Source organism: Sycon ciliatum, chromosome 8 (assembly GCF_964019385.1).
Source record: "Sycon ciliatum chromosome 8, ocSycCili1.1, whole genome shotgun sequence".
NCBI classification, from domain to species: Eukaryota; Metazoa; Porifera; class Calcarea; order Leucosolenida; family Sycettidae; genus Sycon; species Sycon ciliatum.
Genome location: NC_088650.1, coordinates 29814503 through 29838460, shown reverse-complemented (window position 1 = coordinate 29838460; position 23958 = coordinate 29814503). Strand labels below are relative to the sequence as shown.

At 46.6% G+C, this 23958-nt stretch overlaps 2 protein-coding genes across 2 annotated transcripts in view; both read right to left on the bottom strand.

Moving 5' to 3' along the window:
- The window catches only part of LOC135822653 (inosine-5'-monophosphate dehydrogenase 2-like), a 29471-nt gene extending 28447 nt beyond the window's left edge, over positions 1–1024 (bottom strand). Inside the window, exon 1 of the mRNA XM_065335463.1 lies at positions 928–1024. Coding sequence (XP_065191535.1) covers positions 928–954 — 27 coding nt within the window. The 5' untranslated portion in view covers positions 955–1024. The remainder of the gene's footprint in view (positions 1–927) is intronic.
- Positions 1025–11927: 10903 nt separating this feature from the next.
- On the bottom strand, positions 11928–13925 carry LOC135823691 (E3 ubiquitin-protein ligase TRIM45-like). The gene has a single exon (XM_065336537.1). The coding sequence runs from the start codon at positions 13923–13925 to the stop codon at positions 11928–11930; it is 1998 nt and encodes a 665-aa protein (XP_065192609.1).
- Positions 13926–23958: the final 10033 nt, after the last annotated feature.

Sequence of the window (23958 nt, the reverse complement as noted above, 5' to 3'; positions counted from 1 at the left end):
CGCGTTTCTCAACACTGCACAACACTACATACAGGGCACACGCGTAAACCGTGCACCTTTTCAAGTCGAACCTGGAGACTCGCATAAAAAAAGCTCTCTTCGCATCGATTATAAGACCTCCAACGCATGGCTTTACTCAGGACCCCGAGCACATGAAGGCGAACTGCTCTTCAATAATCTGCCTTCCTTTTCGACAAGGTGGTGAACACCCGGTGCGCGGTGTCGCTGCAAGTAACCATACAATTAGTAAGAACTCGGCCGCTTCTATACTTATACGCTTTCTCCAGTGCTTGTTGTCTTGCTAAGACACGTACACTGTTCTTCCGCTAGGTCAGTAGTTTTTCTACCTTTTCTTGTAGTTTTAGTTTCCGTTCATTCCCTCTTCTTTCGCAGTCAGTCTCCTTTCCATTTGAGCCCTGTCACTGTTGGGCCCTCTGATCAAAACCAAGCCTTGAGTATAACTATCTACATGTATAACGAACTCTTCCTCTCCTCTCCTCCATGCGCTCTCACAGCCGACTCACTGCTGCCCTCAGTAGCCATTACACACACCAACCAAGGAAGGGTTGCAGGTAGATACTGAAATTCCTCCTGACAGCTGTTTCGCCTTCATAAGGCTCATCAGAGAAGGTGATATTGAATAGGATGATAGTATAAATCTGACCATCTCCACCTGATATTATCCTGTTCAATATCACCTTCTCTGATGAGCCTTATGAAGGCGAAACAGCTGTCAGGAGGAATTTCAGTATCTACCTGCAACCCTTCCTTGGTTGGTGTGTAATGGCTACTGAGAGTAGCAGTGAGTCGGCTGTGAGAGCGCATGGAGGAGAAGAGAGGAAGAGTTCTTTACATTTTATTGGCCGAATAGTACCGTTCACCATTTGAAATAATTACATGTATAACAATAGAAAAATGGTCTCTTACCTCCGGGACTATATCCATTACTTGCATTCACACCAAGGACATACGTGTGCACTGAGCCGGGAGCGAGCGATGTTGAAAGGTCCAGGGCTCTTGCCGCCAAAAACTAGCTCCTGACTGCGTTTTACCAGTATGCAATGCCTTCTGCCTTGCAAAACTTGTGAACGTCCATTTTTATCACGATTATGCTGTCGCGATCGTACTCGACTCACGATCGAATCAGCATATCGCCCAGGCATAGCCTGAGCGTGGACAGCATGCAGCAGGGGCAAAGCGAACGCGCAGGGCCTACAATGTAGACTCTACTCTCTAGACTAGCACACGGTGACGCCTACTACAGATAACTCCAAGGCTAGCACTACTACTACTAGTACTAGTAGTAGTGCTTGCCTTGGAGTTATCATGGTTATCTGTAGTAGGCGTCACCGTGTGATTACGTGGTACGAGGGTGTTACACAGCCATGCAACCATTGACTCGTTTTTTGTTTTTTGTTTTTTTTAATTTCGGCCAGTCGGCTACTATCATTTTCGTCTTGGGGGCTAGACAAGGGGAAGTAGCCATGTCGGGGGCGTGAGCCCGCCTTTCGGCACCGGGAGTTGCAGCTCGCTCGACTTGACTCTACTGAGTGCAGAGGACCCACACCTTGATCTGGTGAGCTGCGTCGTGGGGATTTTGCAGTCAGATGTGCGACTGCGGGGCTCGAACCCGCGACCTCTCGGGTCGCAGGCAAGTGCAGTATCCATCGAACCTGCCGAACCAGGAGTTATGAGAGAGCTCACCTAATGACTTCAACAGTAGCTGTTGAAGCCACGCGGTATCCCATCCTGCCTGATCATGATATCGCCTATCGCAGTATCGGCCTCCGCGGGAAACACCAACCAACATTAACACCGATCCGGAGCACTACGTCATTGTGTGACTCCGCTTGAGTTGAGAAGCACTCCACTACCTGTTACGTGGTCAAGATCTGCCGACAAGAGTCCATAACCCCAGGGCCAGGACGAAGCAGTCATACTGCCTACTGGCCGAAGTATTAAAAACATAACTAAAAAATGTTAACTGGTTTGAGGGAAAAAGAGATAACTAAAAAAAATTATAACCGCGGGAGGTTGCTCAGTCACTCTTCCTACCAGGGAGTAGTACATACCAAGTATTGTAAGTATTGTACTACTCCCTGCTTCCTACCACGCGTAGTTGGTTGTTTGCCCACACGTGACAGCCCGGCACCAGGGCGCAGGTCATCAAAGGAGGAAGCAAACTGATTACTACATTATAGTACATACTAGAGGAAAGGAATTAGCACTACTACGTGTTGCTGGGTTTTCATGAACATGGTGACATGCACAAACTAAAGAGATGTTGATCGGCTGACACTATGACTGCATGTTACAAGGCGGAGGACTACATTTGTAGGGGTAAGCGGATTATGCCGGCATAGTTGTTGGCATAATCAGGTCCTTTTTGAGAAGGAACAAAAAAATAATGGCATCCTTTTTTCACAAAACAAGGGCAGATGCCCAATGGCAATGAGGCTGTTATACACACCTGCTATTGAATAGGGATATTTTGTATTTGTATTTGTATTTATGAATTCTCCACAGGCCTTAGCCTAAATCGAGGGAGTCTCCGTCAACAGCTTATGAAGAAGAAGCTGAGGAGAAAAATAAAAATAGGAAATAGAATGATGCGGGGTGGTACATGGTAGTAATAATAACACAGTGTTCCATGACATCGCTACTCTACGTGGAATGAAACCAGAGGCCTCATAACGGGTGATAGCAAAGTGTGTGCGGACAAGAGCGGTAAAACATTTTGGGCTGGATACAGTACGAATGGCAGCCGGGAGGGAGTTCCATGTGGCAGTGGTGACAAAGAGAAAGGTGGCACGGGTATGTGTGCTGGCTCTAGCAGGTGGGAGTAGATGTTGGGGGCGTCTGGCGCTGTTTGACACTGAGTACTAGCCTAGGTCCTCCAGGGTAGGCAGGGTCGTCATCTGGCTATTGATAAGGTGGTGGAGCTCAAGTGAAAGAAGGCACTGAACTGTAATCAGTGACTTTTTACATTTTACAGGCTACGTAACTCGTCGTTTTATTATTATTTTTATTGTAAAGCTTTCCTTTTGATCTTGTCTCTTACACAACAGAACAACAAGGACAATCAAGGCTTGTTTGCTGCTACTTTAAGTTTCATGCTTACGCAATCATCAGGCAACATGATGATTGCGATGATTGCGTAAGCATGAAACTTAAAGTAGCAGCAAACAAGCCTTGATTGTCCTTGTTGTTCTGTTGTGTATTACGCTCTGCCTTTGTGGTGTTGAGCACTGTCAAGCACTCTGGGTACATCCTTCGGTGATCTTGTCTCTTAATGTCTTATTGTTGTGACCTTTCGAATTTCCACAATAATTGTGTTGCATTGTCAAAAAAACTTTAAAAAAAACTGAATGTGTCTTCGCCATGCGCCATTCGAGGCTGGGCCACTGGAGGTGCGCGAAAAGTGAGGCTTTCGGCTCCGTTTGAGGAGGGTACACGCCATACTGCCGCAGGATCACACGTGCCACTCTTGCCTGTAGCCGTTCAAGGGTAGTATTACTAGTAACGTTAGTAGCCTCAGCACTGGAGAGTTGAAATTGCCAGAGGGATGAGGCGTATTCAACCACAGGTCGAACATATCCAGTGTACAAGCGGCTGGCTACGGCTGGGGTGATACGCTTGGTCATGTGGATCAGCAGGACTGCTCGCTGGCGAAACTTTGTCGTGATGATGGCGACGTGGTTGGTGAAGTCGAGGTTAGAGTCCAAGATGACTCCAAGATGTCGGTGAGTCGTTACATCAGACACGTCATCTCCCTGCATTCTCAGGTGCGGAGTCGGATGAGTGGGATGGGCACGTTCTGCACGACTACTACGTTCTAGGAGAGAACTGCATGGTGCAAAAGACTTCGAAGGGTTGAAGCACCCTCCGACTGAATCAGCCCACTGCAGAACGCCATCAGTGGCGGCCTGGAGGGGGGGTGGACCCTTTGTTGTTGGTTAGGTCCTCCGGCTGCTCTCCCAAGAGTAGTGTCATCGGCAAATTAGAGCACATCAGTAGTGACATCAGACGATATGGTGCGAGGAAGGGCGTTAATGTAGAGAATGCAAAGAATGGGGCCAAGGTGAGATCCCTGGTAGGGGCCGGCGGATTCTGCTCGAAAAGGTGGCAGATTCTGCTCGAAAAGCAGTGAAATTAGCGGAACCATACAAACCTTATGGCGGGCAATTCCTCGAATTCTGCTCCATTTTTTTATCCACATACCAAACATGCGTGAAATTTACCAGAAAAGTACCGAATTCTGCCAATTTTTCTGCCGTCAGAATCCGCCGGACCCTAATCCCTGGGGAACGCCTGCAGAAACTGGGTGGGTCGGCGACTTGGCAGAGAGAACTTTGACACAGAAGGAACGGTCTCTGAGGTAGTTGGTGAACCAAGAAACGGCTTCAGGGAATATACGCTTTCGCGAAATCCAAGAATAGAGCGTGGTAGTCAGTGCGCTTGTCGAGTGCTTCAGCCACTCTTGAAGACAGGACAATTAGCTGATCGAGTGTCGACTTGCAGGAGACAAAGCCATACTGGTGGTCGGTAATTAATCCCTGCCTATTGAGAAAGCTGGTGAGGTACTTGGCGATGATGGCGTCCAGAATCTTAACTATGGCCGGCAGCAGGGAGATAGGCCTGTAGCTAGCTGGCTCCGCAGGTTTGCCGTTCTCTTTGTAGATAGGTATGACTGTAGCCAACTTCCAGTCACTAGGTAGCTGCCCGAGGCGGAGACTAGTGTTGAAGAGATGGCACAGGGACTGCGTTATCACGGGTGCCACTTCTCTTAGTATGACGTTCGTGATATCCCCGCCCACAGACTTGTGCTTGGGCAGAGTGCGCAGTTTGCGGAAGACTTCGTGCTGGGTTATGTTTGGCAATTGAAACTGGAGATCTGGTGTAAATTGTGCTGGCGGTAGGGTGGTAGCACACGGGTCAAATGACGGATTTGGGGAGAACTGGATTTTGAAGCAACGGGCCAGTGCTTCTGCTTTAGAAGAATCACAAGCCGCATCTCCACAATCATCAACCGGCTGAGGGTCGGGATGGTCGCTCGCTTCTTGCTGATCTGGGCAATTTTCTTGGCCTCGGCCCACCATTTGTAACAGTTTTTGTCGCTATCAATACGCGAGCAAAGCTCTTCGAAATAGAGGGATTTGCTGCGTTTAAGACAGTTTGTAAGAGCATTTCTCACCATCTTGTACGCTAACCAGTCTTCCAGCGCTTTCGTTCTCTGGGCTAATTTGAAAATACAGTTTTTGTTCCGGTGCATTCGCTTGTACTGGGCAGTGAACCAAGGCTTCGTAGTCAAGGTGTCGGGTGACAGTGGCATGGAAAGCATGAAAAAATGTTTCACGTTGGGCCGCTATGGAATGCGGGGGTCTGTAGAAAAGGTGAAAGGAACAGAGGGGACTAGCAGGGCTGTGAAACTTATGGTAAAGTGAACAGATATCTTCTAGGCATGGAGATTCAAGTTGGGAGCAGCGAGAGAAGTATGGAGCAAGGGAAGAGCGTAGATAGACTGCTACCCCCCGGGCCCCCTCTCCCCCCATTGAGGAATATATTAGTAAATGAAAAGGCGACGAGGAGACAATAACTTTATTAATGCGATTAATAGTATAAGTGAAGCGGACATTACAAAATGATGAATGAGAATACATGTATCTAAAATGGTTGTTCCTAATCGATTTTCTTACCTATAAGTAGTTTGTTTCTCCGTATAGCCTCTATTGTGAGACGATTTTTCCCTGATGATAGTCTCAAGAAAATCGATTAGGAACAACCATTTTAGATACATGTATTCTCATTCATCATTTTGTAATGTCCGCTTCACTTATACTATTAATCGCATTAATAAAATATATTAGTACTGCCTTATGCCTATCTCGTCTAAAGAGGGTGTAGCCATCTAGCGTCAGGACGGCATCTAGCAATGAATGATGGAACCAAGTTTCACTGAGAAATAGTATGTCTAAGTTGTGATCCACCAAAAGTTGCTCAATCACTGGTAGCTTGCTCACAGCCCTTTGGCAGTTAAGTTGGCCGACTCGAAGACCAACCTCGGAGGATATAGTGAAGGAAAGCGACGTAGGGGGATGTTACATAGATGTAGACGGGTAGGTTTGGCTGTTAACAGATCTGGCGTAGTGTGCCCCCTAGGTGTGCCTACGTTGGAAGGTGTGAATACAGCGGCCAATGGGGGTAAGCGGATTATGCTCGGAAAATGACCAGATTATGCTCTAGCGGATACTCGCAGGATGCTCGAGAAAACAGCCAATTATGCTTTTATATGCGTCACCAAAGAGGCCAAAAGAACAGATAATTGTCATGAAAAAATGACTCAGACCATTGTCATGATGTGGACTGCATGGGAGAAATATGCGGAAATACAAGACAATAATACGCAAGAGGAATACACCAGATTCACAAGGAAACGCTGAACCTTTGGGAGATGTCCTAGGCTATAGTGGCTGCTAACAATATTATTCCAAATCGACAAGAAGCGCTATGTACAATGTACATGTACATGTATGGTCCTTCAATAGCAGGTGTGTACATGTATACATGTACATGTGTAACAGCCTCGTTGGGCATCTGCCCTTGTTTTTCGGATGCCATTTTTATGCTCCTTCTCAAAAAGGACCTGATTACCGGTATGCCAAATATTATGCCGCATAATCCGCTTACCCCTACAATCGGTGCTTTCAAGACGACAATGTTGCCACAACAACTTCACGTAATCGAGTTATACCAACGGCTTACACTTTTGCTACCGGCACACACACACACACACACACACACACACACACACACACACACACACACACACACACACACACATTATAATCCCCAGGAAACCAAATAGTAACAGTTACAGCAAAATTGAGCTGGTTATCACTATCAGCTAACGCGATGAAGAGTATCCTAGATCTAGAGGTATATGTACATTATTATTATTATTATTTTACAAGAAGTCGGAGGCGGATAATACTTTAATAACGAAGGTACGTGTTAGGTCGTAAGTATCCACGCAAACACACATCCAGTCAAAATAAGGCACTTGTCAAAGTATCCGAACGTTTTCGGTCCCTTCTCATCAAGGATTATACAGGGAATGGCTCAAGTTGGAAAGACTAAAACTTATATAGCGTAAAGATATGAGATAACAACACTCGTGACAAGGTGAAAAAAAGTATCAAGTTCAGCACGACACAAAACTCGAAGGACATAATAATAGCGACAAGAACATAGTGAGCAAATTAAGTTACATTGTTAACACCTCGACGAGGAGTAACACCAAACAATTGTAGCGACAACACATTTTCTTTTTGTACGCAAAGTTCAGGATCTAACTTACGGATATACAAAGCTTCTAACACAGCCAGATGCAACGCACATCTACCACGTGACAATATTGAGAACACATTATCACTGTACAACTCACGACAATTGGTACGGGCTGACAGATGTTGCTTGATGGACGAAGTGCGATTCTTAGCTCCGTTGGGTGTAGTCTCCTCCAATGTCCCGTCATCATTTTTTTTTCTTTTTTTCTGACACTAGCCGTTGTGTGCGCGATGCCCAGTGTCCTTTCAGCTACGTCTCCTCCATTGCGGATTTCTATTGATCTTCTTACTCCAACTTGTCCGGTGTTCGATATTGAGGTTCGTTTTCGCGGTCTACCACGTTTTCGAATATTGACTGTTGTTGAGGCACACAAGTTTGCGCAGTCTTCTCCTGACACCCGGTCTTTTTCACTCACACGAGAGCACCTCAAAGTAATGAGAGAGCTTAGGAAAAATCCGGACATTATTATCTCCCGCCCTGACAAGGGTCGGGCAACGGTTATTATGTCAAGGGAGGATTACCAAACCAAGATGATGGTCATTCTGGAGGACAAGACGAAATTCTGTAGACTCGGACCGTGCGATGTATATGATCATACAGAAAACATCGACACTAAACTTAGCAAATACCTATTGTCTCTTTCAAAAACACATCAAATTTCTGATTATGAGTACGACCATCTGGCACCGACGGGATCAACAAGACCACGAATGTATGGGCTCCCAAAAATTCACAAGAAGAACATTCCCTTACGACCAATACTGAGCATGTCAGGATCGCCGCAATTTAAAACATCCAAGTGGCTATGTGCCATGCTACAGCCGGTACTCAACCTCTACAACAGCCACTGCGTCAAAGATACTTTCGAGTTTGTGGAAAAGCTAAGGGACGCAAACTTTGAATCGAGCGGATTCATGTGTTCGTATGACGTGGTCAGCTTATTTACTAACGTGCCACTACGGGAGACCATTGACATCTGCGCAACAACACTGTACCACAATAAGTCCATTACTCCGCCGTCCTTGAACGAAACGGAGTTTGTGAAACTCATGTTAATGGTTACATCTGGCGTTGAGTTTTCATTTGGCAACGTTATGTATAAACAAATAGATGGCGTTGCCATGGGCTCGCCACTTGGTCCTGTATTGGCTAATATATTTGTAGGGTTCTGTGAAGCGTCCATTAGTCCATCATTGTGGCCCTCTATGTACTGTCGTTTTGTAGACGATGTGTACTGTCACGATGAGGATGAGGATGTCTGTGGGACTTTTCTACTAACTCTGAATAGCCTCCATCCGGCGTTGAGATTCACGTCGGAAGCGGAACAAAACGGCAGATTATCCTTCTTGGATGTACAAATTTCACGCAACATTAACACTAAGAGTTTGGACACCACTATCTATAGGAAGCCAACTTTCACCGGCCTCTACATTCCGTGGGGGAGCTATACTCCAACGAAATCGAAGAAACATCTTGTGAAAGCGCTAGTTTATCGTGCGCATAGAATATGTTCCCCTCATCTATTGCAGGACGAATTAGACAGACTGACATCAATATTTACGAACAACGGCTATCCAAAGGAATTTCTGGCCAAGCTTATCAACGAAAAACCGGCGACAGACAAGCCGATCCAATTTGGACCTGACCTTTGCCCAGTGGTGCTCCGTTTACCCTGGGTTGGCGCCGGTTCTGCGCGCGTGGAGAAGGATGTTCGTGGTATCGTATGTCCATCTTATCCGTGCGTCAAGCTGTACGTCATATTTGGGACAGTGCGTGCGTTCAGTGTGAAGAAGGATGTTCTACCTACCCTTAGTAAAAGTAACCTTATCTATTTCTTTCAATGCCGACAATGTGAAGATCGGTATGTAGGTAGAACCCTTCAGCACCTGGGCGCGCGCATTCGTCAACATGTGCCGTTAAGTTTTGTTCCGCTTGATGCGCGTGAGTGTCGTCCTCGCCGTGGTCGTCCTCCAAAATGTGCTGTCCAGTCCATCGGTGGATCTTCCTCTTCCTGTGAAGATATCACTGCATGCCCGTCCTCCTCCGCGTGTATAGCGCAGGGTCCAGCTGAGAACAGCGTGAAAGATGGTGAAAGACCGACACGTAAACCACCGAAATTGACAAAGGATCTGTCTGCGTCGGGAAGGGTTACGCGAAGCCAAGTAAAAATACGGACTGGTGAGGACGCACGTACAACGACAACGGAAGTGACAACAACAGTCAATATTCGAAAACGTGGTAGACCGCGAAAACGAACCTCAATATCGAACACCGGACAAGTTGGAGTAAGAAGATCAATAGAAATCCGCAATGGAGGAGACGTAGCTGAAAGGACACTGGGCATCGCGCACACAACGGCTAGTGTCAGAAAACGTGGAAGGCCGCGGAAAAGCAAAGAGACGGATAGTGGTGATGCCGCGAAGAGGCGAGATGACGGGACATTGGAGGAGACTACACCCAACGGAGCTAAGAATCGCACTTCGTCCATCAAGCAACATCTGTCAGCCCGTACCAATTGTCGTGAGTTGTACAGTGATACTGTGTTCTCAATATTGTCACGTGGTAGATGTGCGTTGCATCTGGCTGTGTTAGAAGCTTTGTATATCCGTAAGTTAGATCCTGAACTTTGCGTACAAAAAGAAAATGTGTTGTCGCTACAATTGTTTGGTGTTACTCCTCGTCGAGGTGTTAACAATGTAACTTAATTTGCTCACTATGTTCTTGTCGCTATTATTATGTCCTTCGAGTTTTGTGTCGTGCTGAACTTGATACTTTTTTTCACCTTGTCACGAGTGTTGTTATCTCATATCTTTACGCTATATAAGTTTTAGTCTTTCCAACTTGAGCCATTCCCTGTATAATCCTTGATGAGAAGGGACCGAAAACGTTCGGATACTTTGACAAGTGCCTTATTTTGACTGGATGTGTGTTTGCGTGGATACTTACGACCTAACACGTACCTTCGTTATTAAAGTATTATTATTATTATTATTATTATTATTATTCTCAATTCATGGATGACATGGTGTCAACCAATATTATGAATGAGGGCTACCAGCCATGGAATAGAAGAACAAGAAGGCAAAAATGCACACGCAAAATATGGCAAGTTAAATGAAAATAAAAATGAAATAAAAGTAAATCAATCCAAAACCCAAATGAATTGTACAGGTAGCATATGTGATTTACTTTGGAGCTTGAAGTAATACACAAAGAGAATTGAAATCAATGATTAGTAAATGAAGATCGACGTACGTGTATATTTATCAAGCTTAAAAACGCATTGAGGGTGTTGCTGGACTTTAATTGCTGAGGAAGAGAATCCCATAATTGGTGATTTGCTCATAGAATTGTTTCTTGCAATCGGGAAACGAAGCGAGTTCCGGCTTGTTGAGGATTCATTGAACCAGTTTAAGGAATGCTGCACATGCTGAGGGGCAGTGATAAGTTTGATTTTGTGAATGTATACGCAGGAGGATCGGTCAATGTAATGTTTCAGAGGAAATGTACAGCAATTTTCATAGAGAACGGCTATGTTGGTCTCGGGCGGCAAACGAAGTATTGCCCGGAGAATTCGTCGATGCACAATCTCCAGCTTTGCAAAGAGGCCATTACCAGCGCCACACCACACCACACAGCAATACAAGAAAATAGGCAAAACGTATGTATGATAAAAGGTCTTTCGGCACATGGATCAACTTCAAAGTTTCGATACTAAAATTGTAAAGAAATTATGAAAAATCTTTTAGACTTGATAAAATACTCAGGGGTCGTCCATAAATATCGAACTTTTTTCACAAAACGAAATAATTTCGTTATGGGGTGGGAGGGGTTTGACCAATTTCGTTTCAGAAAACATTGATACATGTACATGGTCGCAGGAGCAGTTGCACACCTGCAACTTTTGTTGCATTATGCATGCATATGTCAACCTTTTTTTACGTTCTGAGGGGGAGGGAGGGAGGGGTTGGGTCTAAACTAAAATAATTCGTTTGGTGAAAAACGTTCGATAATTACGGACGGCCCCTGACAGATGGTGAGCCAAGGAAAATATTTTAAAGATGGATTTGTGCAGCAGCGCTTTCCTCGTTTCCACTTGATAAAATGCTAGCCAAACGAAGTAATTGCATAGAATAATTCGCTGGACGAAAAGGGAAGTGAAAGTGAACGTTTATCTGCTTTATCATCATTGTAATACCTGCCCAACGTGTCTGGTCTCCGCAGTGTCTGTAAGCGATAGGTTCCACAGAACTATGGTGACAGTCGGAGCAAAGTGTCAATTCCATGATTTAACTCATGACATGTACATATACTACAGACTGCATGACAATCTTACCCAATACAACACACTACACAATGACATGAAAACTAAGGCAGGAGCTAGGACAAAATGCCCTAACATTTTAGTGGAAGCCTTCAAGACGAAGTATTGTAAGCATGCCACGAATGTTGCAAAGTTACTTTCATCTTGCAGTTAATCTGCTAACTGACACAGCAACACCCCAGAGTCAGCCAAGCAAAACTCTTCGCTGAATAACTGAGAAAGACAAGAGGTAATTTCGTCTGCTTTACCCTGAAAACTATCTTCCGAGTAGTGTGACCGTCCTATCATGACCAGTTAGGCATACTAGCATGAACAGAGGCGTGCCATTGCCGACAACATCCTGTATCTTCTTGCGCTCATTGACACGTCGGTTGTGCAGCTCCAGGGTATGTGCATCGCAGTCCAACGTGAAGTCGAGTATGTCACCATCTTGCCACTCGCTACACTGTGCTGCCAAGGCCTTGTCCTTACAAAGACCATAAGTACTGGAATGTGACCACCACCCGTATCCAGTGTTCAACAACCTTTGCCTTTGGCGTAGAAAGTCACCGTCGGGAACAGTTGTGACACCAATACCCATACATCCACTGCCCAGATTATACCCTTGTACCCGGACTGACCAATGATGGGTGCCACTGGTATACGGCACTGTGCCAAGAACATTGTGATATCCACCCGGATGGCCCGAGAAGTGCACAGTGCAACCACACTCAGAGATCGCGATGTTATGGGAGCAGCGCCGCTTGTCAAACTCAAAGCGAGGTTTGTTTGTAACGGAAAACTCGAAGTCCCTGGCTCGAATGCCGGACCTGACATGAAGTAGGTGCTGACCAGGGTTGCTCACAAGGATAGGAATTCTGACCATTCCTTGTTCCGCGTCAGTGGAAAGCTCTTCAGCTGGTAATGTGCGCTTTTCAGCTGATGCCGAGGTCACACTAACCTCAAGCTTCTTGATACAGTCCTCTACGTCAGGGCCAGCTGCAGAGGCATGCGCCTGTTGGCCAAGGTGGAGGCATGCCGAACACTCCTGGTCAGTTTGTAATGGGTCGGGGAATTCAACAGTGCAGTTCTCTAACTCAATGGATAGGCCAGACGAAACCGACACGATTCGTTCAACACACCGCTCGAGCTTGTCAAACTCAGACTTGTTCATGGCTGCTTGGATGCTGCCTGATGGGCTGTGCGATTTCTTCTCCGCCTCAACATCTGACTTGAGCGACTTCATCTTGCTCAGCACCAGTGGTGCGAGCATCATGACTTCAGCATCACAACCAGCACCCATTTCACTAGTGAGAAACTTTCCTATCTCAATGGCTGTGGTGTTCTTCAGTTCAATGATGTCCAGGCGATGAAGTTGGTGTTCGGCAGCTCTCTGCGTCTTCCACCTGGCTGTATCCACCATTTTCAATAGCTCTCCCTCTCGTTGGTCCAGCAGAGACCTGAATCCCGAGAATGCCTCCGTGATCACTTTTGATGCCGCCGTGGCTTCGCCATTGCTGTGTGTGATGTCATACTCCAGCTCCTCTTTCATCGCCATCAACTCCAACACAGGACGGTCTGGACTGGTGTGAGCAGTTTGCCCATCACTACGTGGCAATTCATTCCTCAGGACAACCCTCTGCTCCGCAGCCGTTTCAGACAAAGAGACAACGTCATGCTGTCTGTGGCCTCTAAGCAGGCATTGCTCGCAAGCCACGACTTGGCATGTTCGACAAAAGTCGGTCACTTCGTGTTTGCCATGCAATGGGCAAGAGTATTGCAGTTGTTTGCGTCCAGTGTCTGAGTTACCTGAACTCACTGCATCAAGCTCAGTCACGTGGTGCGTACGAAACACTCTTTTCTTGCTGTGGTCCTGGGCGTGCGTCGTGCACAACAAAATCCCATCGCATTCTTCACATTCGTGTGTAGCGGCTTTCGCTGAGTTTGTCTCACAGAAATCACACAGGGGTGTTTCTTGCTCTCCGGTAACCTCATCGCTGGCTTCGCTTGTCCCAAATCGACTGGACACGAGCAGTTTGCTGATGGCCACACCGGGCAATCTAGGCTTAGTCTCCTCGTTGCACGTACCACATTCGATACAGCCTTCGGACGTTAGATTGTCGTTCAGACAACCCACACAGCTCACATGCAGACAGTGCAAGAAACGGCCATCTTCTGGCTGCTTGACACCACAAAATACACAGCTTTTTAGACCAGGCTCACCATGCTCACTGGCGGTAAGTGCACTAACGGAGCTGCAGGCTGCCGTGGCCATTGTTCACTCGTAGCATACTGACTTTGCAGCTCTATTTTCTTCTTGTCCGATACCGGTATACCACATGTACTACGACTACTAAAATAAATAATTAAAATATAATAAATTATTATATTTTTGTGAGCGCACAAGGTAGAATTTTACCCCGTAGAAATGGAACGTAATGTCGTTAGCTGCATGACATCATTTTGAGATACAGGCGTTTGAAGTTTGGCAAACTGTGGCATATGTTTTACCTGGGTTAGAGGGCTCTATTTGCATCAAGCGCTTGTGCCTCGCTCAGCATGCACAGGGCTTCAAGGTCCAGCACTCTAAATTTGAAGTGAATCCGTTATCATGGTTATGGCTGAAGGAAGACATGGCAGCTAGTTGTGCAACGGGTGGCGTATTGACGGGCGAATTTGGAGGTGACGGCGATCAGCTGATAGCCTGCTGTCAGGTGCTGAGAGCTTCTCTGATTCTGAAAGCGTTTCAGAGTTTCAGAGTCAGGTAGTAGTCGAGAGCGTCTTCCACGACGCCGAAAACGACGTGCCGATCAGCGTTTTGTTTGCTGCTGGGGAGCTTGAGTGCGGTACAAAAAGACATAGGGAACGAATGAGATGAATCTTTCGGATGCAGGCGAACGTGGTGACAGCAGTAATGATGATAACACCAATGAAGGGGAACGTTCCTGTGGATGCTGAGTTGTACTGAATATATACACCGAACCGACTTCAGAGCTCTGAAGCACACAGGGCAGGAGCTGAAGAAACAATAGCGTCGTGCACCACAGGGGAACGTATACAGGGACTTAATAGCCCAGAACAACTAGCTAGCTGTTGCCCAATGCATTGGATGCAAGTGGCAGACCTGCATCGTGCACTGTCTGGAAATGAGTGTTTTAAGAATTGAGATACACAGAATGGTCAAGGCTGGTGAACATGAGCTGAGTGGAAAGAAGTCAAATCGGGCCTCGGATTGCGGACTGATGTGTAACGTTACGTTAAGTACAGTTTCTCAAGTCTGTGGACTCATCCAGCTTCGCCAATGGGCACTGTATTGGTGGTGCGTCTCTGGAATATTATTTCGATGCTGTGTGTTCAAGAGCTGTCTCGGTCTCCTGCCAAAATGTTACGAACTATATTACCAAGGTGCGCCGCTCAGTCGTCGGGAGCCTCAATGCATCAGAGCAGAGTCCGAGGTCGCCAACAGTATACGACGAGAGCATGCACACATGGCTGAAGCAAGAACGCACTGGAATTACCATAATTATGTCAGCCAAATTCTTCTATTTTTGACATGTGTGTAGTGTTATTTGATGTGTGGATTGAGTACCAGCTTCAACAGTCCTATTTTTTTGCCTTGCATCACGAGTTACTCTGGAGCTGATTTTTCGCCTCCGGCTGTTCCTAGTTATGTGGTTTTGTTGCTTGGTTCCACCTCAAACCAGTCTTATGTGTGTGATCAGCTCATCTTTCACACTGATATACACTTTTTTGGCTTGTGGAGAAATACAGGCCAAGATAATGGTTTTTTTTTCAGTGTTTTGGTTGTACTGAAGGGTGGACTGTTTAAATCACCCCGAAACAGACGTTAAAATACCGACCGGCATCTAGAAAATGGTGTATGTAAGGCACTTCCCACCATAGTATCAGCCTGAAACTTTGGGATCTGAAAAACAGATAGTTGTAGGTGACCTTCATGCAAAAAAACAGTTTTTGCCAGACTGCAGTTGACATTCCATTTCTACCTTGTCCGCTCACTAATAATAATCATTGATTCTTCTCTTGTGTTGGTGTGCGCACTTGGCGTGCGCGCATGCCTACTTACCAGGCTAGGGTCGTCACTCATTTATTTTAGATAACGTTTGCAGGGCTAGGCTATGGTGGCGCCAGGGAGGCGAGAAAACTAACTTTTGACACCTCCACAAAGATTGTTCAGCCTAGCCACCCGCATAGGCCACGCTGGGTAGGTCTACCACACGTGACATGTACCGCCTGACCTCAGCGTGGTAGTCGCGTACACCATTGACTTGTACAATGGTATGTACATTCACAGACCCGAGCCGAGGTGAAGTTCGAAGGACTACGGTCACCATGGTCACTTGGGAAACATTATTTTGCCAACTTTCCGGACCATAGACGTAGTGTAGTGTGAACGAAACGAACACAAACGCACTTCAGTACCCGTACCGGGAAGATCATTCTTCTACTATTACATCCAGGCACAGCATAGTGTGAAAAAGAGGCAGCCTCCAGGTGGCAGAAAGGATCACGCGGAAGTGCTTCTACCTCGGAAATGTCAATCCTGGGTGTGAGGCTGACTCTATCAGGGAGTGGTGCAAAAAGAAAGCAGTTGACGTCCTCAGTTGCTCAATTTCGGAGTCCAAGTACTTTAGTACTGCTTATGCTCACCTTGTTGTTCCGGCTGAGCATATTGACCAGGTTCTCGAAGAAGATTTCTGGCCAAGCAAAGTTTCCATCAGGGAATGGAGATTTGCATCTGACAGCACAACCTTGGATCAGTCTGCTAGTAACTAAACCATGCAATTGGACCCACACCCACCTTCCTCACTGAACCCACATGCACACCCATTCTTTCCTACCAGACACTCCCTTCCCACTCACCAGCATTCTAGACCACCCCAGCTCACACTCCTATCAACAAACTGTCGTTCTGTAGTGAATAAGTGTACAGAGCTTACTATTGTTGCTGAAGAGTGGCTGCCTGACATAATCTGCCTAACTGAAACCTGGCTCGACCCGAATATTGCACTTAATATAACGCGTTATGACACCTTCCGGAGGGACAGGCCCCCTGCAGAGAATAAGTCCGGGACAAGTGCAAGAGGTTATGGTGGTGTCGCTATCCTTGTTCGACAGAATAAGTTTAAGCCTGTTGCCATGCATCCCGATCTAGCTCGCGATGGGTGCGAAGCCGTTTGGGTTCAACTCCAGCCGTATCCGGCTGCAGCTGAGCCGATCCTCCTCTGCTGCAGTTATTGTCCACCTTCTGCTAAGCCAACAGATCTGGCAAGATACTGCCAAACTCTCGAAGACATACTCATTACTCTTCCTCTTTCATCTTCTCACGTTATCTTGACAGGTGATTTTAACAGCAAGCACACGTCATGGTGTTCGACAGATTCCACCAATACTGCCGGTGCTGAATTGTATCGCACGCTCAGTCTGTTTGATCTTCACCGACTCGTCAACACATGTACATACACGTCACCCTCTGGTGTCCAAGCCTGCTTGGGTTTGGTGTTTAGCAACCGTGCCAATCTCTCGTCTTGCGTCGAAACTGACTGCCCTCTGGGCGCCTCAGACCATTTGGATTTGGATTAGATTTTTATTTATAGTGGTGACTATAACAGACAATTGCCTAATAACAATAGACCCACTCGAGGGAAAGATGCAAAAAGATATGAATAATTAATATAATACTCAATCTGCGGACAGCATGCTGTTTCGTTCTTTTTGAACTCATCAGCGCAGCACAGAGGAAATGAGGCCGAACCTGATAGCAATGGAAATAAAAATTTCCAATCAGGCCCGAACGTACCTTGCCAGAGTGCTCAAACTGACAAGTCAGTGAGCTCTGCATAACGCAAACAGCAAAGGCACTACCCCACGCAAGAGTGCTCAACTGCTACAAGAGCAGGAGCGAAATACTCAATCTGCGGACAGCATGCTGTTTCGTTGTTTTTGAACTCATCAGCGCAGCACAGAGGAAATAGACTAATATAATAGACTACCGGTATTGGATAGGTGATCATGTTCGCATATTGCATAGCTGAAAGTCATAAGTACTAGCGTGAAAAAGAAAGGCATTGGGGTAACAGTTTCTTAAAACGGGCGGAGTTATCCACATAGCGAGCTAGAGGGTGTAAATCATTCCACAGCTTAGCACATTGGAAGGAAGTGCCATGACGGACAAAGGCAGTTCTGAGCATGGGCAACTTAAGGTGGCAGACTACCCAAAAATTCGCTGAAAAATCGAATTTGTAAATTCATATTGAGTGCTACGTCAGTTGAAAGAGCATGAATAGCTGCAAATTCTCTGAAAATTGTGTCCCGATCTGACCGGCCGTTCAAGAGTTATGGCCGAAAATGTGCCCTTGCAAGGAAAGATTTTTTTGTTGCACGCTCTCATTTGTTGGCAGCACTGTATTTGAATGTGAGCAGACCGTGCGCAACTTGTCGTATCATGGAAACACGTGAAAGTGTGCAGAATTTTGCTCCAAGTCCAAAAAATCAGGTTTTTGAGCCACGTATTGGGCTGCACGGCGGCGGGCGAAAGCCCGCCGCCGTGCAGCAGGACTTTTGCCAGCACCCTCGTGACGTTGCAGATATGTGGCTTGATTATTGTAGTTGACGTTGATTTAGTGACTTTGGCAAGTTTGAGTCGTGTCAAGAAGTCAGGTAGGATTGAGTACTAGCAAGAGTACATGAAAACCATGGGTTTTCATGTACTCTTGGTACTAGGCAGTAGTGAAACGTGAGTGGTAGTCTTTGCCGGTTTCTGAGGGTATCCTGGATTTGGTGTGCAGCGCTGTGGAAATGGCTTGCTGTGGAGGTCCCAGCACTGGATGTTGTATCAAAGGTACTAGGTACGACCTCGTAGCACGTGCTAAACCTAAAAAAATTCAAAAATTGACTTGGGTCTGTGGGAGTGTGTGAGAGAACGCCCACTCGTTCCGTTGTGACAGATTCCAGGGCCTCGTTGAGGGGCCCTACCCCATCACCCATGGCTGCTTCTGGACTTGTTCTAGGTTTGGGTCCCGCGCACGAACAGAATGAGAACGAAAATGTGAAAAAAGTGTAAATGCATTTGTTTGGCTCCTGGGTGGCTCGCACACCGTGGCACTATGCCGGAAATTTGAGTTTTCCGGCCTGGAAAGCCTGTCAGTGAGGCGCAAGAACTTGTAAATCATGTCCTGAGGGCCAGCATAGTGGCAGGAGTGTGTGGTCAAAATTTCACTCAAATCCATTGAGAAACACCAAAGTTACGGTCAATTGATTGCCATATGAAATTTATGGGTAGGCTGCCCCCTTAAGAGTGCGTGATACAAGGCTGCGCGTTGCAAGACCATTATTTAAACGCTCGAACATTTGACTTAATGTGACACTACAGCGGCCTTCCAAACAGCGCCACGTCAGATACAGTAATTTCTTGCAATACATGGATGCCAAACGATCTAGACCAAGTCTCGCAAATAAAGGGCTTGATGGGCTACAAAAACAAGTATCGTACACTGAACGCAAAGCTCGCTTTAGCATTCGTTCAAGCCTACCTAACTGGGTTAAGGAAAGGCCAGCAGAAAAACAATTTGCTGCATATAGAAAATCTGGCAACACTAGGCACTTTACGAAGGTTTCTCGGCAAGTCAGCGGAATATTGTGTCGATTTCGGAACAGAATACCAATTTTACTGGCAAGTTTGGAGACCATAGAATCAACTTGAGTCCTCCAAGAAAGATCCTGGTCCAAATGTATTCCAAGGCACTTTGCACATGTCACTTGCTTGAGCTGCACTCCATGACAGTAGACTGCAAATTGGTGGTCAGTAATATGTGGCGTAGACAGGAAGAGCACTTGTGTCTTCCTGGCATTTAGAATTAAATTGCGGTTTGACAGCCAGGTACTAATGGCTGAGACAGCTGCAGACAGGGAGTTGCTAAGCGCATTCTTCTGCGTACCGCAAACATGCAATAGAATATCGTCAGCAAATTGAATAACTTTCACACAAAACTCAGAGACAATGGACTGGATCGAACGAACATAGAGTACAAAAAGCAGCGGACCAAGAACAGAGCCCTGGGGAACGCCACACATGCAGGGGAAAGGAGGGCTATAGTTCTCAGCAATGTGCACTATTTGGCGACGATTGGACAAATAGTCGGCAAACCAAACTAATGCTGAACCAGATATGCCAAGCTCAAACAAATCATTAATGAGCACTTGGTGCCTGACCTTGTCAAATGCTTTGGACATATCCACGAGCACAGCACCAGTAATTTGTCCGGCATCGCGAGCGCGAACAAACGTGTCCGTGACGAAAACTAGAGCGTCTTCCGTTGAATGTTGACGTCTAAAGCCAAACTGACAGGGAGGGTACAAATTCTCCTTGTCCAGAAATGAGGATAGTTGTCTATGGACAATTCTTTCTAACAGCTTCGACACAATTGGCAGGAGAGACACAGGGCGATAATTTCCCGGATCTTGAGGATTTCCAGCCCTGAATACCGGCGTGACATGTGCCAACTTCATGCCGTTCGGCACAGAACCAACAGCAAGAGATGCATTAAATATCAATGTTAAGGAGGGAGCTAGCAAATCAGCGCAAGACTTCAGAAGAAATGCGGGTATTCCATCACTGCTTGTCGCTTTGCTGGTGTCCAAGGAACCCAACAGTTTACGCACACAACCTATTGACACCGAACTGAAGGATGTAAAACCCTTAGGTCCCACTGGGCCCTGTGGAAGACACAGTTCAGGTGCTCGTTGTTGATCACTGACAACATCAGCAAATACACACCCAATGTTGCTTGCAGAGCATTGTGGAACGGATTGAACACGTTGTCTTCCGGATAACTCGTTCAAAACCTTCCACGTTTTCCTGGGATTACCTTGAACACTGGTGAACTTAGACTGGAAAAAATTCGTCTTCAATTCACGGTTCATACGAGTCACGATACGCCTGGCATCTTTAAACGCATCGTAATCAGTCTGGCACTTAGATTGCAGCTATTTCCGATGAGCGTGGTTCCGTCGTCGTATCAACAGGAACAAATGTTCATTGACCCATGGTGAATGCTGTCTTGGTCGGGAAGACGCGTGGCGCAATGGAGCATGAGCATCAAGAATGGGCACAACCTTAGTCAGCCACTGTTGCCACATGTCGCCGCAGGACCCACGAAGTTCACAGAGGTTGGCGCAAGAAATATCCATATGAAGTGATGCCAAGCCATGCCATTGTGTACTGCCTGTTCGACATCCCCCTGCCTCAGTCTCCCCGCGAAACAACGTCTCAAGCTCAGGAGCCTAACCCTATGTTTTTCGATCTCCGACACGTCACACCTGCTGTGTGGGAGGCGGTCAATGCAGACTTAGACTCAGTATCTTGGAACTCATTAATATCCTCAGACGTGGACAGTGCACTTAGTAACATGCACAGTGTCCTGCAGACTGTGCTGTCCAAGTATGTTCCCCTTCATAGCTCCCGCAAACCAAATCGAACTCCCTCAACCCCAGGGTCTACACGCAAATATCATCCATGGGTTTCCACTGAACTACGCAAGGCTATCAAGTTGAAGCGTGACCTATTCAGCCTCTCCAAGAAATTCCCTACGGACTACAACCTATCAGCATATAAGGCACAGCGGAACCAGGTGCGACATCTCTCCCGCTGGTGCCACCGCCAGTACATTCGTTCAATCAAAACAACACTTACCTCAGGCAGCACTACGCTTCACCAGTTTGTCCGCAGTCAGCGATCGCACAAAGTAAAACCTGGCATCCCTGACATTGCAAGCCCTGATGGGCTGCTGGTGTCTGACAGCTTCCAAAAAGCAACTATCCTCAACAAGCAGTTTACCTCTGTCGCGGTGCCTGATGACCCACGTTTAGTAATACCCCCTCTCCAATATGACACTCGTCTTACTCGCCAATTCACCCGCGTACATATCACAACAGCAGATGTTCGTAAAGCAATCTCAAACCTGAAATCTGGGAAAGCGCCAGGGCTAGACGGTATCACGAACAATATGATAAAGAAGCTAGCTCCTGCGATTTCTTTTCCACTTAGCCGCCTATTTAACCTCTCCTTTACCACAGGCATGTTCCCTACTGACTGGAAACTGGCTAAAATTGTGCCTATTTACAAGTGCAAAGGCAGCAAATCTCAAGCTAGTAACTATCGCCCAATTTCCCTCCTGTCCTGTATTTCCAAACTTTGCGAACGGCTCTTCTTCAATCAATAATTATTATTATATAATTATTTCTCCTGCTCTGGATCCTGCGCAATCTGGGTTTCGTCGTGGTGACTCGACCGCTGACCAAGCTGATCCAAAACATTGCCGACCATCGTCATATGGGGCGGAAAGTTGCCATGTGCTTTTTCGACCTCGAGAAAGCTTTCGACACCGTGTGGCACCGTGCATTACTTGCTAAACTTTCCAAAGTTTTCGGTGTGTGTGACTCAGCGCTGGAGTGGATTACAGACTACCAATCCGACAGAACACAAGTTGTCTTTGTAGGTGGACTTCTCTCAGATGCTTCACCTGTTCTGTCCGGAGTGCCCCAGGGATCCATCCTAGGGCCCCTCCTTTTCCTAGTGTATATTAATGATCTTCCCAGTCATGTTGAAGGTGTGTCCTTATTTGCTGACGATACTGCACTGCTCCGGCTCAATGAGTGTCTAGACAGGCTGCAAGACAGTCTCCAGCGCGGTATCAACGAAGTCCATCAGTGGATGACTACCTGGAGACTAAGACCTAATATCGCCAAAACTGAGATATTATTCCCGCCGAACTCAGAGCCAACCTATCATATATAGTATGCATTCACTCTTCCCGGATCCCTCACAGACCTCACAGTGGTAAAACAACACAAACATCTTGGTTTGGTCATTGACTCAGACTTATCGTTTAGTAGACATGTCGACTATATCTGTAGCAAAGTCAGTAAAGCTGTTGGCTACCTCGTGTCTCACTGCTCCCACCTACCGCTTGAATGCATTCGCCTTTTTTATCATTGCTATATTCTCCCCATTTTTCTCTATTGCTCAACCGCCTGGTCATCCCTACTAAGTAAATCGTTAATGAGTACCCTGGAAGTCCACAATAAGAGGATACTCAAAGTCCTTTTCCGTAAACCATCATACTTTCCTTCTGCTGAGCTGTATGATATGTTTAAGGTGGCAGACTACCCAAAAATTCGCTGAAAAATCGAATTTGTAAATTCATATTGAGTGCTACGTCAGTTGAAAGAGCATGAATAGCTGCAAATTCTCTGAAAATTGTGTCCCGATCTGACCGGCCGTTCAAGAGTTATGGCCGAAAATGTGCCCTTGCAAGGAAAGATTTTTTTGTTGCATGCTGTCATTTGTTGGCAGCACTGTATTTGAATGTGAGCAGACCGTGCGCAACTTGTCGTATTATGGAAACACGCGAAAGTGTGCAGAATTTTGCCCCAAGTCCAAAAAAGTCCAAAAAATCACGTTAAAAAACCACGTATTGGGCTGCACGGCGGCGGGCGAAGCCCGCCGCCGCGCCGTGCAGCAGGACTTTTGCCAGCACCCTCGTGACGTTGCAGATATGTGGCTTGATTATTGTAGTTGACGTTGATTTAGTGACTTTGGCAAGTTTGAGTCGTGTCAAGAAGTCAGGTAGGATTCAGTACTAGGCAGTAGTGAAACGTGAGTGGCAGTCTTTGCCGGTTTCTGAGGGCATCCTGGATTTGGTGTGCAGCGCTGTCGAAATGGCTTGCTGTGGAGGTCCCAGCACTGGATGTTGTATCAAAGGTACGACCTCGTAGCACACCCTAAACCTACAAAATTCAAAAATTGACTTGGGTCTGTGGGAGTCCGCGAGAGAACGCCCACTCGTTCCGTTGTGACAGATTCCAGGGCCACGTTGAGGGGCCCTACCCCACCACCCATGGCTGCTTCTGGACTTATTTTAGGTTTGGGTCCCGCGCACGGACAGAATGGGCACGAAAATGTGAAAAAAATGTAAATGCATTTGTTTGGCTCCTGGGTGGCTCGCACACCGTGGCACTATGCCGGAAATTTGAGTTTTTCCGGCCTGGAAAGCCTGTCAGTGAGGCGCAAGAACTTGTAAATCATGTCCTGAGGGCCAGCATAGTGGCAGGAGTGTGTGGTCAAAACTTCACTCAAATCCACTGAGAAACACCAAAGTTACGGTCAATTGAATGCCATATGAAATTTATGGGTAGGCTGCCCCCTTAACACCTTCCCTATCTCTAGTCAAGCGGATCGAAAACTGTGTATTGGTGTTCATTCTATTCGTCTTGACAAAGCCCCGCCACAC

Bases quoted from the DNA above. Each gene is read 5' to 3' on its own strand.
- LOC135823691 (XM_065336537.1), bottom strand. From the start codon at position 13,925: ATGGCCACGGCAGCCTGCAGCTCCGTTAGTGCACTTACCGCCAGTGAG.